The sequence below is a fragment of the Danio aesculapii genome, chromosome 25, assembly GCF_903798145.1.
Source record: "Danio aesculapii chromosome 25, fDanAes4.1, whole genome shotgun sequence".
NCBI lineage: Eukaryota > Metazoa > Chordata > Actinopteri > Cypriniformes > Danionidae > Danio > Danio aesculapii.
The window spans coordinates 19035169-19047579 of record NC_079459.1 but is presented as its reverse complement, the minus strand read 5'-3'; the positions used below and the strand labels follow the sequence as shown (position 1 = coordinate 19047579).

Genomic DNA, 12411 nt, shown 5'->3' with positions numbered 1-12411 from the left:
CAGAAGTTTCTCTATGTCCAAGTGAATAAACCACATTAAATGCTATTGCTAAACTAGTTAGCCAGAGAATTGAGTCATGGTTGGGAGTGCATACCGCTGACTTTCCAGCAACTGTTGAGTTTCACCCCAGTTGTCCTGCATTTGGCTTTCACCCGGCTTTTGATCCCTTTAACAGACCCCTGTAAATCCATTTAGCCTTTTGTTGTAACTTTGGATTATTTAAAGATTTCTATACCCCTTTGACAGCATTTATACTGGCTACTTTTTATTTTTATGTGCTGGATATTTTATAAAATAATCTATTAAAGTAATACTAATATATTAGGGATGCTCCGATCAGCATTTTTGCAGCCAAAACCGTGTAACGATTCCTTATCATGCTGTTTGGCCGATACCGAGTACCGATTCTAATGCTTCAAGCTTTATAATGCATAAAGCACATTTTCCTCTAAATAGGATATTTAAGTGGAGTTCTCTCCTTGAATGAAAAATCTTCCATATAATCGCTTAAACATGTTATTTATAATCATTTAGTGTGGACATGTCATATACAGAAATCAATAGTTCAAACTGATAAAAAAAATAGTAAAAAAAAAAATAATAATGCAATTTAAGAACATTGCAAATGATGAAAGAAGAATTCAACATGTCTCAATCAAGAAAAAGTTTGGAGCGCATATTTGATGCATAAGAAGTTTCCTCTAGGATTTTTTCCAGCTGTGGCGGCAAACTCTGTTGGGCCTTTTACACAGATCTACCTACTACCTGTGGCATTATTTCATTGACAAATGTTGTAAGCGCAGTATTACAATTCAAAATCGCATTTTCCTCTGTTCATGCACAAAACTTCTTGAACACCCTCAAATATACGCTGCTCAAGTGCAGATTTTCTTGTGTGCTCTCAAATAAACGCTGCTGAAGTGCGATTTAGTGCGTTTATGTAACGAGTATGTCTCGAACATTTATTAGATTGGCTAGGAATATTTGTGAATGTCTCCAATAAACCTACAGAACGGCATTGATGCGCCCTGAAATAAAGTGAAACAGTTATAAACTCCAGCAAGATAAAGTCATTAGCTATGTTTCCATCCACCTGTTTCTATGCGCATTTTGCATATGCTCATAAAAAAACACTTGATGGAAACGCCATGATGCGCATAATTTTTGACAGTGCGCATAAATTTATGCGCATAACTGAGTAGGATACATTTTTTTATTCGATAAGAAAAGATGCGGATAAACTACGATGGAAACACTTTTACAACACAAATTTCAGTATGCGCATTAAAAAAGGTCTTGTGATTTGTTATAAGAGATCATGTGATAAAAATGTGTGTAAATGGATAAACCAGCAGGCTGAGCACACTGTAAACCATCTTAATTGTTGTTTTGGTCATTCTAAAATGCCTTACCTTTTAAGTATTAGTGTTATTATATTATTAATGGCCTCCAGAATCAAGAGCGCCTGCGCTCCGCATCTGACACCTTCAAACGCCACTGCGCGTTTACTGCGTGTCAGGATTGCCTTCTGAGGCACAAGTCATTTATTAGATGAAGAAAAGATTGACGCAGCTTCTCCTACCACAGTAAATTCCGTTTTTACTGTTGATATTTGGCGCCAGTTGATCAGGAAGTGATGATTTTGTTCGCTTTGACTCGTTGGATGGAAACGCTGCTTTATTTGCACATCTTTTATTCGATAATCCAGTTTTGCTCATAAAGTTCATTCGCATTTTTGGATGGAAACATAGCTATTGTATGCATAGCCATAGACCTTTAACTATAAATAAAATATAATTATGGAAACTGTTCGTCATAACTGACAGCTACGTCGTTTTTGCTGCCCACACGCACCTGTCAGTCAGTCAGTCAGCATGTCACCTTAAAGGGTTAAAAAATAATGCACAGCACTACTATAATTACAGAAAAGTTCGTACTGTTATAAATCACTTACATTTTAATACGTTTTGTTGTGATTTATAGTATACGACTGAATGTTTTAAATGAGAGGCTTTAATGTAGCCATGGCGGGATGAATTTTGTTGTGGTGCCCCGCCATGGAAGAATGAATGTAGCGGAAACCATGGCACCTATAAATACATATTTGTTTATTGCAACAAGTATATTGGAAAAATGAATATTATTAAATATTCAAGTAAAAAAAATATCATTTTAACGTTTTTTTTATCCCATTAAAATCAGTTTATGAGATTGGCGAGTACTGATCGAGTCATAAAATGTGATTTATCAGCCGATAACGATCTCAGGCCAATCGATCAGAGCTATATATGTGATCTCATATCCTGTTTATATATCACAATATAGTCCCATTTCTGTGTATTCAACAAAATAATAGTTATAAAAATACATATATATATATATATATATATATATATATATATATATATATATATATATATATATATATATATATATATATATATATATATATATGTGGACCATATGTAAAAGACTTGTTATTTTTTTTTACCTTTTTTAAGTATATACTGCGAAATAGGGTCATTCATATATGATTATATTTTTGAATTTTTTTTTTTACACTGTAGAACTTCACAGCTAATCATAGCATCTTTGATTAAAATGTAAAAAATCTTAATGAAGTATAAACCACTTTTCAAAAACTAATGACTACAGGTCCAACATAAAAAAATTAAAATATCTCTTAATAAAATGCAAAACGTTTAAACATTGTACTTTCAGATTTTTCTTTTTTTCTCAGAAACTTTCTCATGAAGCTGTTATTCATGTTTCTGTTTGCATCCCCGTAATGGCGTGTAATATTACTCTCATATAAATTCTTAAATATTATTACCTCAAACAGTGTATTTTATTACACCACTTAATTGTTATTCATTTTTTGGTAGTAGTTTAGATACCTCCTTAGAAATATCATTATAGTAATTTAATATATGAAATAAGCACATGCAGCTCCTAACAGAATTGTTCACAAAGCATGTGATTCTCATGTGATCACTGCTTTACTATACTGACTGATTAGATGAGTGCAGCAATATCAATCCTTGTTCTGTTCCTTGTAATCATCAATTGCTACACACTATCCCAGCCAACAAAAATGCATAGTTTTTAAGTATTTCTTAATATTTCCAGGTATTTTCTTTCTAACCCTCTTCTTAATCCTAATTCCTTATCTCCCGCCTGAAGTGGTATGTGCCCTCACACGTGAGTCGGATTCATGCCAGGAGCTTAATCCTCATACTGGAGCTCAGCATGCGGGCCGTCCCTTCTCTGGGGAAGAACGCTCCCACGCTTCACTTGCCGGGTTCCACAGGCCACAGAGTGCACTGCATATTTGGAATAGTCAGAGAGGAAGGGCGAAAAAGTAGGTCTGCTGTAGGGTGGGGTGCAAAGCGGAGTCCCCCCTCCTCTAACCCGCATCAATTGCCACTGAAATGGCGCTCGGTTGAGCATTACCCTACTAAAGGCATTATGCTAAACACCTCTAATTGTGTTAGTTATACACATGTGAGCGGTTAGGGAAGTTTGAACCCTAACTTAGGGTAAACAGCCGTCCCCACAGGGCTTGGCAAAGGCAAACTCTCAGCTAAATGTTTCTCATTCCAGAGATGGCAGCTGACTGCACCAAATGTAGGTCAACTAGGAATCGGCAATTGAACTGAGTGCATTGTTTGAACTGTAGTCTGACACACAGAGCAGTTTTGTGTAGTTGCTAGATTGAGATTGATCCAAGTACTTTGCAGTTCTATTGTACATTATACAATTAATGCTGCACCATCTACTTTGATTGCAATTTTTTTTGCAGTTATTTCCTTTGCTGTGAAACCACAGTTCAACACAAAAAAGTCAAAGAGGTGTTGAATGTGCTTAAAGGGATAGTTGACCCAAAAATGAACATTTCCTCATTTACTCTCACTCTAGTCATTCTTAACATTTCAGTTCCTTTCTTCTGTAAAAAGTGAAACAAGATATTCAGAAGATCGCTGACAAAAAGCAGCCGTTTATAATAGAAACAAAAAAATATTGTGGAAATCAATGACTGTTTTTTTTTTTTTTTTTTTCCTTTTTTTTTTCAACATTCTTCAGTATATGTTTGTGTTCAACAGAAGAAAGAAACTCAAACCGGTTTGGAAGGATGAGCAAATTATGACAATTTTCGTTTTTGGATGAACTGTCCATTTAAAGGCATAGTTAACCTAAAAATAGTTAACCTAAATGCTGTTTAATGTACTTGTTCTCAGTAAAGAACAACTTAAAGATGAACTAAAAGATTTGTAGCTGAAACTTCAAATTCAAGTAAACAACTACCAGCACTTTTTTTTTTTTACCACTTTTATTTTTATTTAGTTTATTTTGTTTACAATAAAACAGTAATTTAACAGAAAAAACATGCTAACATATAACCTAACATAGTTACACATAGGGTTGTTGCGATACCATTAATTGATGTTACGATACTATACCAGCTAAAGTATTGTGATACCAAGTAGTATTGCGATACTGTATCTCATAACTCAAATCTATGAAATAAAGAAAATTGTCCGAAATACTATATCTTATGTTATAATAGGCCTAGTTGAATTGAATTCATAATGCCCTTAAATTTGAAAAAAGTATTTGCATATCACTTCACCTAAACTATTTTGTAGATAAAAAATACAATAAAATAAAGATACAAATTATACAGAATAAAATTCGTTACAAAAAGAGTATTTTTCCAACAAAATTAGGCTATATGAAGTGGTCAAATGTTGTTTCAATGTTTCCTGTTGCTCTTGGGTTTTTAATCTATTGCTTTTTTAAATTTAGTTTTTAGTCTTATCAGATATTTAAATTTTCACTTTGAGTCGTTCTTTTTAAGAGATTGTTGTGGTTGTTGTAGCTACTAAATCATATTGACAGGAACAGAAATGAACTGATTCAGATGTGCATTCAAATTGAAACGTCGGAAAACACGCATTAAGCTACCATAAATGGTGTGAATTCTACAGTTTTGCAATATTAAAGAGATCCACAGACTATTCAAATAAAATGGTCTATTGTTGCACAAATGTGTGAGCATTTTAGTGACTATTCCACATCCAACATTATCTATTGTTGATAGACCGTTAATGACGATACTACTGTTTACAAAGTACAGGGGCACAGCCAGTATTTTGGAGCCATAGTGTCACGATACTACCATAGTACCGGTAAACCGTACAACCCTAGTTACACATATATCAGTATGCACATATGTAATTACCTACAGTATTCAGTACTCAGCGTAATTGAGTACACCCCATTTTGAGTAGTATCCATTTCTCAGTGAACATAGGCAATGTATTTTGGTGCATTTAAACAAAACATATTTATTAAAATGATATTTTAGTCATTAAACATATTTAGAAATTGAAAGATAATACAATTAAATTCAAGCTAAATATTGCAGAAAAATTGAAATTTTGTTTACATTTTTTTTTTTTTTTTTTTTTTTGCTTCTTTTGATTTTTCCTCTTTTTTTTTAAAAAAAAATGTATTTAATATTTTTCTATAGCATAAATTTGGGTGTACTAGTTTTTGGATCGTTAGATAAGCTTCAGATTTGGCTTTAGTACTGACTAATCTAATGTAAATGCACAAATATAATATTGTATAGTTTCCTATTAAAAATATGAATTTAAAAGATGGATTTGTCAAGGGTGTACTTATATATGCTTAGCACTGTATATGCTCCACATAAACTTGCATGTAAAATAAGTATAAAAAGTACCAGCACTTTTAATTAGTCAAAATAGACACACATGAAAAACTAAATTAATGCCATACCTCCTGACAATACATTACTCATTTTGCAAATGTGACCGTACTTCATGCACACCAAGTTTTTGTTTTATTCTAAAATATGAAATTCTTTTTCAGGATCGCAAGTTGTCCAAGTCAGAGCGGCAGCGTTTTAAAGAGGAAGCCGGAATGTTGAAGGGTCTTCAGCATCCCAACATAGTACGCTTCTATGACTCTTGGGAATCATCTTTGAAAGGGAGGAAGTGTATTGTCTTGGTGACTGAACTCATGACATCTGGGACACTCAAGACGTAAGTGCTCTTGTTTGTTCCTGTCAGAATAGTTTTTAACTGTGCTCGTCAGCCCACCTGTGATGTTTGATTGACATTTTTTGTGCCCTTGTAGGTATCTAAAACGGTTTAAGGAGATGAAGATCAAAGTCTTACGCAGCTGGTGCCGGCAGATTTTGAAGGGGCTACACTTCCTCCATACCAGGTCGCCTCCCATCATCCACCGGGACCTCAAGTGTGACAACATCTTCATCACTGGGCCTACTGGATCAGTCAAGATTGGAGATTTGGGCCTTGCGACCCTCAAGAGGGCCTCCTTTGCCAAGAGCGTCATAGGTACGGCTAAGTATTAACAACTCCAAGTTGAAATCTGTTTAAACTGGCCGACTCGGATTTGTGGTTGGGGGGGAAAGAAAGTCCTTCATTCCATGTTTCTTTTTCAAGTTTCTTTTCTTCTTCTGCTTCTTTTCAAAGCGCGTTTTAAAAACAGTGGTGAGAAAGCAGACCACAGCGTTTCCCTGACCACTCAAACCTCAGTAAACCAGGGCTCCTGCTATACGGAAGTTGTCTCTTGACACCCTCCTTTTAGTTCAAACATAGTTTTTTCTCTTTTCTTCTGCCCTCACTGCAGCAATTTCAGGTACCCACAGACAAAGTAAGTAGTTGTGAAGCGGTTGTAGGTATTTTGTGACCCGTCTGGAGGGAAACCTGATCTGATCATGGGATAACACTAGAGCTAGAGCTGAGCCCTGGGCTGGCAGGTACAGTGAGTGATCTTTTACTCTGGTTCGGAAATTTGTGGTCTGTTTCTTCAGTCAACAATGATTTAATGATGATGATGATGCTAATGAATCTGTTCATTTTTCCCCCCACAAGGAAATGCTTGTTTTCTTTCAGTGTGTCAGTGTTTGGAGCTCAAAGCTTAAACTCTCTGCTCGTCTCCCTCATACTTTTAGCTTTGAGATCTTTTTTTGTTTGTGTTTTTTGTTTTGGAAGCCTTAGGCTCTAACTTCAGGTCTCCCCTTATTCTACTTAAGGATTATTTAGTGTACTGCAGTACAGACAGTAAGTACGCAGAAATGAGCCTGGTAAGTCCATCAGTATTATGTGACATATCAGTCTGAATCCATTATAAAATTGATAAGTTTGTCGGTGTGAGACCTTTGTCAATGGGTAATTTGGATACTAGTTCACCTGGTGCACAGGACCTCACTTTTTGATGAGCTATGGAGTGTATCACGTTTGCATTGTTTAACCTTTTCTCTTTACAGGTTAACCCAAAGGTAGGACGATTTTGAAAGGTTCATGTTTTCCATAGCTAGTGCTTCAGTTTGGTCTTGTGATAAAAGCCCTCTGACCATGGACTCGCTTTAAACTTCCTGTTTAGGCTAAAAACTACAAATAAGTTATATATTCATTCTACTTTTTAGAGTCATGTGGTCAGTTCAGGCTATAGAGTGAGTCCTGTGCACCAGTTTGGTTTTTCACATACACATTCCTGCCCTTGAAGGTCTTACACGGAGAAACTTGGGCTTTTTATCATTGCAGTCTAACTGAGGGCAGTTTCCCCTTCCTCTTTTTTTTGTTTTTGTTTTTTTTTTTTACTCTCTATCCCCCTTTTGCTCTCCTTCCCTCTACCTCTCTCTATTCTCGCAGGTTGTTCCAAAGCAGTCTTCAGCGACAACATCTTCCTCTCACCTCTTCACAGAGAGGGTGTAATTGGGTACTGAGAGAGTTCTGAACCATTCTTTTAATTTAAGGTACCCCTGAGTTCATGGCGCCTGAGATGTATGAAGAGAAGTATGACGAGTCGGTGGATGTGTATGCCTTTGGGATGTGTATGCTGGAGATGGCTACTTCTGAGTACCCGTACTCCGAGTGTCAGAATGCAGCTCAGATCTATCGCAGAGTCACCAGCGTAAGTCCACATTTCACTGGTGGAGGAGAGAGTCCTCGCGCACTCATCCTCCTCCTTGTTTGCTGCACTGTTTTAGTCTTTTACCCCTTTTTGCCCTCTGTGGGGGTGTTTCCTTTCTGCTTTTTTCTCACAAAGTGGTAAGTCGGTTTTTTACCTTTACCAGTAAATCTTAAAGTAATGGCCTCTCACAAAACCAATAATGTTCGTTATAAAACAACGTAATTGAATCAGACCGTAAAAACCTGTTCACAACAACCCTGATAACTATATAGCCACACCAATCTATGATAACAGTCTGTTTATTATAAGTGCATGCTAGGGCTAAGAGATTTAATCGAAAAGTAAGCGAAATCAACATTCTAAACCTATAATTGGTCAATTTTTTTCAATTATTTACCCTACAACGTGTGGAGTCACGTTACCCCGGTCTGTTAAGGCTGATTATACTTCTGTGTCGAACGCACGGGTATGGTCTGGCGCAGCCTTCGCGAGCTTGTATACCTGCGCACTTCTTAAACGTAACTACACGTCATACGTTTGCACTACATTGATGATGATTGGAAGCTGCGCCAGAGATGCCTTGAGACGGCATATTTTCTATTATGATGTTCAATAAATAATCATAGTGCGTGTTTCCTTCAATTATTTTACAATCAAGTAATGCACCCTTCATTCAAAAATATCTTGTAATTGGTGAATATATTTACTGTACAAAACTTGTCAGGGACCTATGAGGCCAAAAAAAAAAAGTAAATAAATAAAATAAAATGTTCAATAAATCAAGATTTTGATTTTAGGCCAAATTGCCCACCCCTAGTAGTTATGTAGTTATGTTGCTTGCAAATTTAAGGTCTTTTAGATAAATCTTTAAGGTAATTGGTTACAGAGTGGAAATATCTCAAAACATTGCCCTTTGCATAGCTTTGTTGATAGGTTAAACACCACTTTTTTTGCAAACTTTTGGATATGCGCATAAAAAAAATGATTGATGGAAACGACAATATGTGCATACATTTTGAAAATGCACATAAAATATGTATGCGCAGAACTGAGTAGGATAAACTTTTTATTCAATAAGAAAAAAGTGCGCATTAAGAATGGAAACACTTTTACCGAATAAATTCCAGCATGTGCATTAAAGTCATGTGATTTTGTTATAAGGGATCATGTGAAGATAAAAATGTGTGTGACTGGACAAACCAGCAGGCTGACCGCATTGTAAAACATCTAAAATGTTGTTTGGCGGTTCTAAAACACCTTAACCATTTAATTATTGGTGTTATTATATTAATAATTACATCCAGAATAGTCAAGAGCGTCTGTGCTCCACGTCTAAGGCTTTCAAACACCACCACATGTTCATTACGTGTTGGCATACTGTCTTCTGAGGAGTGAGAAATTTATTATAAAGAAAAATTCACACCGCTTCCCCTACCACAGTAAATTCTGGGTTTACTTGTGATATGTGGCACCAGTTAATCAGGAAGTGACGATATTTCTTCTCTTTGACTTATGCGATATTCCAGTTTTGCGCATACATTTAAGTCGCAGTTTTGGATGGAAACATAATCAATCATAATCATTTTAAAAAATATGACCAGGGGCTTGTACCTTGAAGCCACATTAGATTTAATGTTAGGTGCCATAAAGGTAATTCAGCTCAGATGCTTCATAATCTAAATAGCAACAAAGAGTGATTAAAGTTGAGCTACCTTCATGTTACTTAAAACCCAAGATTTGTACAAAATAAACTAAAACTTTACTGGCTATTCAGCAAATCCAGCATCATTGTACAGGTCCCAGACATTGAAGGAAGAACAATAATAGTGGATTACAGAGCTGTGTTTGTGTTTCAGGCGCTGTTATGTTTATTAGCACTATTACAACAAAACCTGCTAATACTGCATCAGCTGGACAACCAACAGAAACACATTAACAGTTACACTCTTCAGATATTTTTAAATCCACCATAGTGTCCTCTTTATGTCCGTACTCAGTTTGCTGAAGTAGGACTTTGTGTGCATGCTCACTGCATTCTTTTTTGATTTTTAGGTTATCCTGCGATTATGCCGTTTTTTTGTTTTGCTTATAGTGTCACATTTAGGTGTGGCATAAATATTTTAACAGTTTTAACCCAGTTTTTCTGCTTCCATCTGAATGCAGAAATCTTTTTCAATCATGTGTAGGGATAAATTGAATGGAGAAAAAAACCCCACCTAGAATCAACAAAAGAAAGAAACCGTACTGTTGCAGTTTGAACGTAGTTGAGTAAATGAAATGGCTGTAAAATGTTTTTATGAATTATTTGTTAGAAAAAAAATATTTTAACCAATTCTTGGCATTTTTATTGCAGTTAAGATCTGTAATATTAGTTTTAGGGTGCGTTTATACTTGACAACTGTGAATCTATTAATTTATCTCTGTTAATTTCATTCATACATATAGCACTGCGATCCCAAAATTTGGTCTCAAGTTCACTTCCAAATGAACTGTTGCAGTTTGAGTCAAATATAAAAACAGGTCACATGTCTAAATGAACCAAAAACAGGACATGATGTCACAATTTAGACCATAAACAGGACAGAATCCTCAAGCAAAACTGTTGCTTGTGATCATGTTCATGCTGTTGCCCAATACATGCGTTGGGAAATGCATCTATGCAGCAGATTTTCAATTGTGTATATAATGAGGGAATTCCTGCTGCTTTATTAGCTTTTAATTTTTATTAGCTATTGACAAGTTCTCAACTTATTAAAAAAAGTGTATGTATGTAATATGTGTATGTGTATTTATATATATTCTTATGTACGCATATACAAGAAATGCATTTAGCTCTGTTATCAACATTCACTTGTTCCAAACCTGTTTGAGTTTCTGAAAGACTGTTGGAAACCAGTAGCCATTGACTTCCACGGAATTTTTCTTCTCCTGTTGAAGTCGATGGCTTCTGGTATTTTCTTTTGTGTTAAGTAGAAAAATACGAAACAAACTCCTAAAGGTTTGGAATGACTTGAGGGCGAGTAAATGGTATCTCTTTCAGTTCTGTCACAAAATGTACTTCATGTTTTTTTTATTGTATCTTTAGCTACAATCTTACAAATGATAGTGTGAACGCAAAGTGACAAAGGACTAAATGTATCATTTTTCTTTTTGGTTCAAACAAACCAAACTACAATTCATAAAATTTTGTTTTATTATTATAGTTATTGTAATTTGTGTGGATGTGCTTTCATATATTTCAATCCAAGGGGACACCACACATTTTTTTTCATTCTAGTGTGTAAACATGCAAGATGAGGGTGTTTGACCATCGTGCCTGCATCTTGTGCATACGGGCTCATTATAACAGATTGCATTTTTGCTTGCGACAGGCAGTGGAATGCTGCTGGCTTTTTTAATTTTTACTGTGCGTCATGTGTAAGATGTAGCCAAAGATACAAGACGTGCCCATCAAGTGTGTTTACATAGAATCAATTCAATAGGAAATGATTTCTAATTGGTTGAATATATATATATATATATAGTTTATATATAGTCCTTTAGACAATTCAGCCCCACTTATAAAAATTGTCACTTTGTATGTGCATGTAGTTTGATTGTTTCCTGTGCTGTGTTCGCAGGGGGTGAAGCCTGGCAGTTTTGACAAAGTGGCTATTCCAGAGGTGAAGGAGATCATTGAGGGATGCATACGTCAGAATAAAGATGAGAGGTGGGTTGACATTCACTGAATGTGACACTCTAGATGTCACAGTGTCTTATGGTCTGGTTTCCGCAACCCTTTTTTTTCTTGTCCACTGGAAAGTTGTGGTGTGGTGCAGTTGCAACCTCAATCTTTTCTTCATTTGTCACATGAAATATTGTTTTTCTTTTACCTAAAGTCTGTGTTAATAAAACTTTAAAGGGTTAGTTAAATTAAAATTATTATTAATTACCCATCCACATGTTGATTCCAAACCCCTGAGACAATTTAAGGCATTTTAAATACAACCTGAGAGCTCCCTCAACCTCCATAGACAGCAAAGCTCCAGACTCATTTAAAGTCCAGAAAAATACCAAAACAAATCCTTAAAACTGCACAAAAGTATTCTTGTAGTTTGATAATATTTGATTGAACCCATAACTTGATAATGTTTGATTGCTATGGTTTGTTTTGCATATGTTTTTTGGTACCTCTCTAGGCTTTGAACAAGTCAGGAACTTACTAGGGAAGATATTCTTTCTTGACCCCAATAATGTTTTTTTTTTTTTTATAGAAAGACATGAATATGGGTTTGTACAATTTACATCCTGCTAGACTCTGGGGATTTTAATGCTTTATTTAACATCATAATTAGTTAGATACATAAAAGATAATTTTATAAAGTCAGTTTTTTTTTTTTCTTGGTATGGCCGAGTGGTCAGTTTTCATATTGAGGTCTTACATTTTTGGATCTAAAAAAGGGA

General features: G+C 35.4%; 1 protein-coding gene across 1 annotated transcript in view; it reads left to right on the top strand.

Annotated features, from left to right (window-relative positions):
* wnk1a (WNK lysine deficient protein kinase 1a) overlaps window positions 1-12411 on the top strand; it is a 41836-nt gene that overhangs the window by 7038 nt on the left and 22387 nt on the right. The window contains exons 3-6 of the mRNA XM_056451431.1: window positions 5899-6071; window positions 6166-6386; window positions 7811-7968; window positions 11589-11677. Of these exons, the coding sequence (XP_056307406.1) occupies window positions 5899-6071; window positions 6166-6386; window positions 7811-7968; window positions 11589-11677 (641 nt within the window). The remainder of the gene's footprint in view (window positions 1-5898; window positions 6072-6165; window positions 6387-7810; window positions 7969-11588; window positions 11678-12411) is intronic.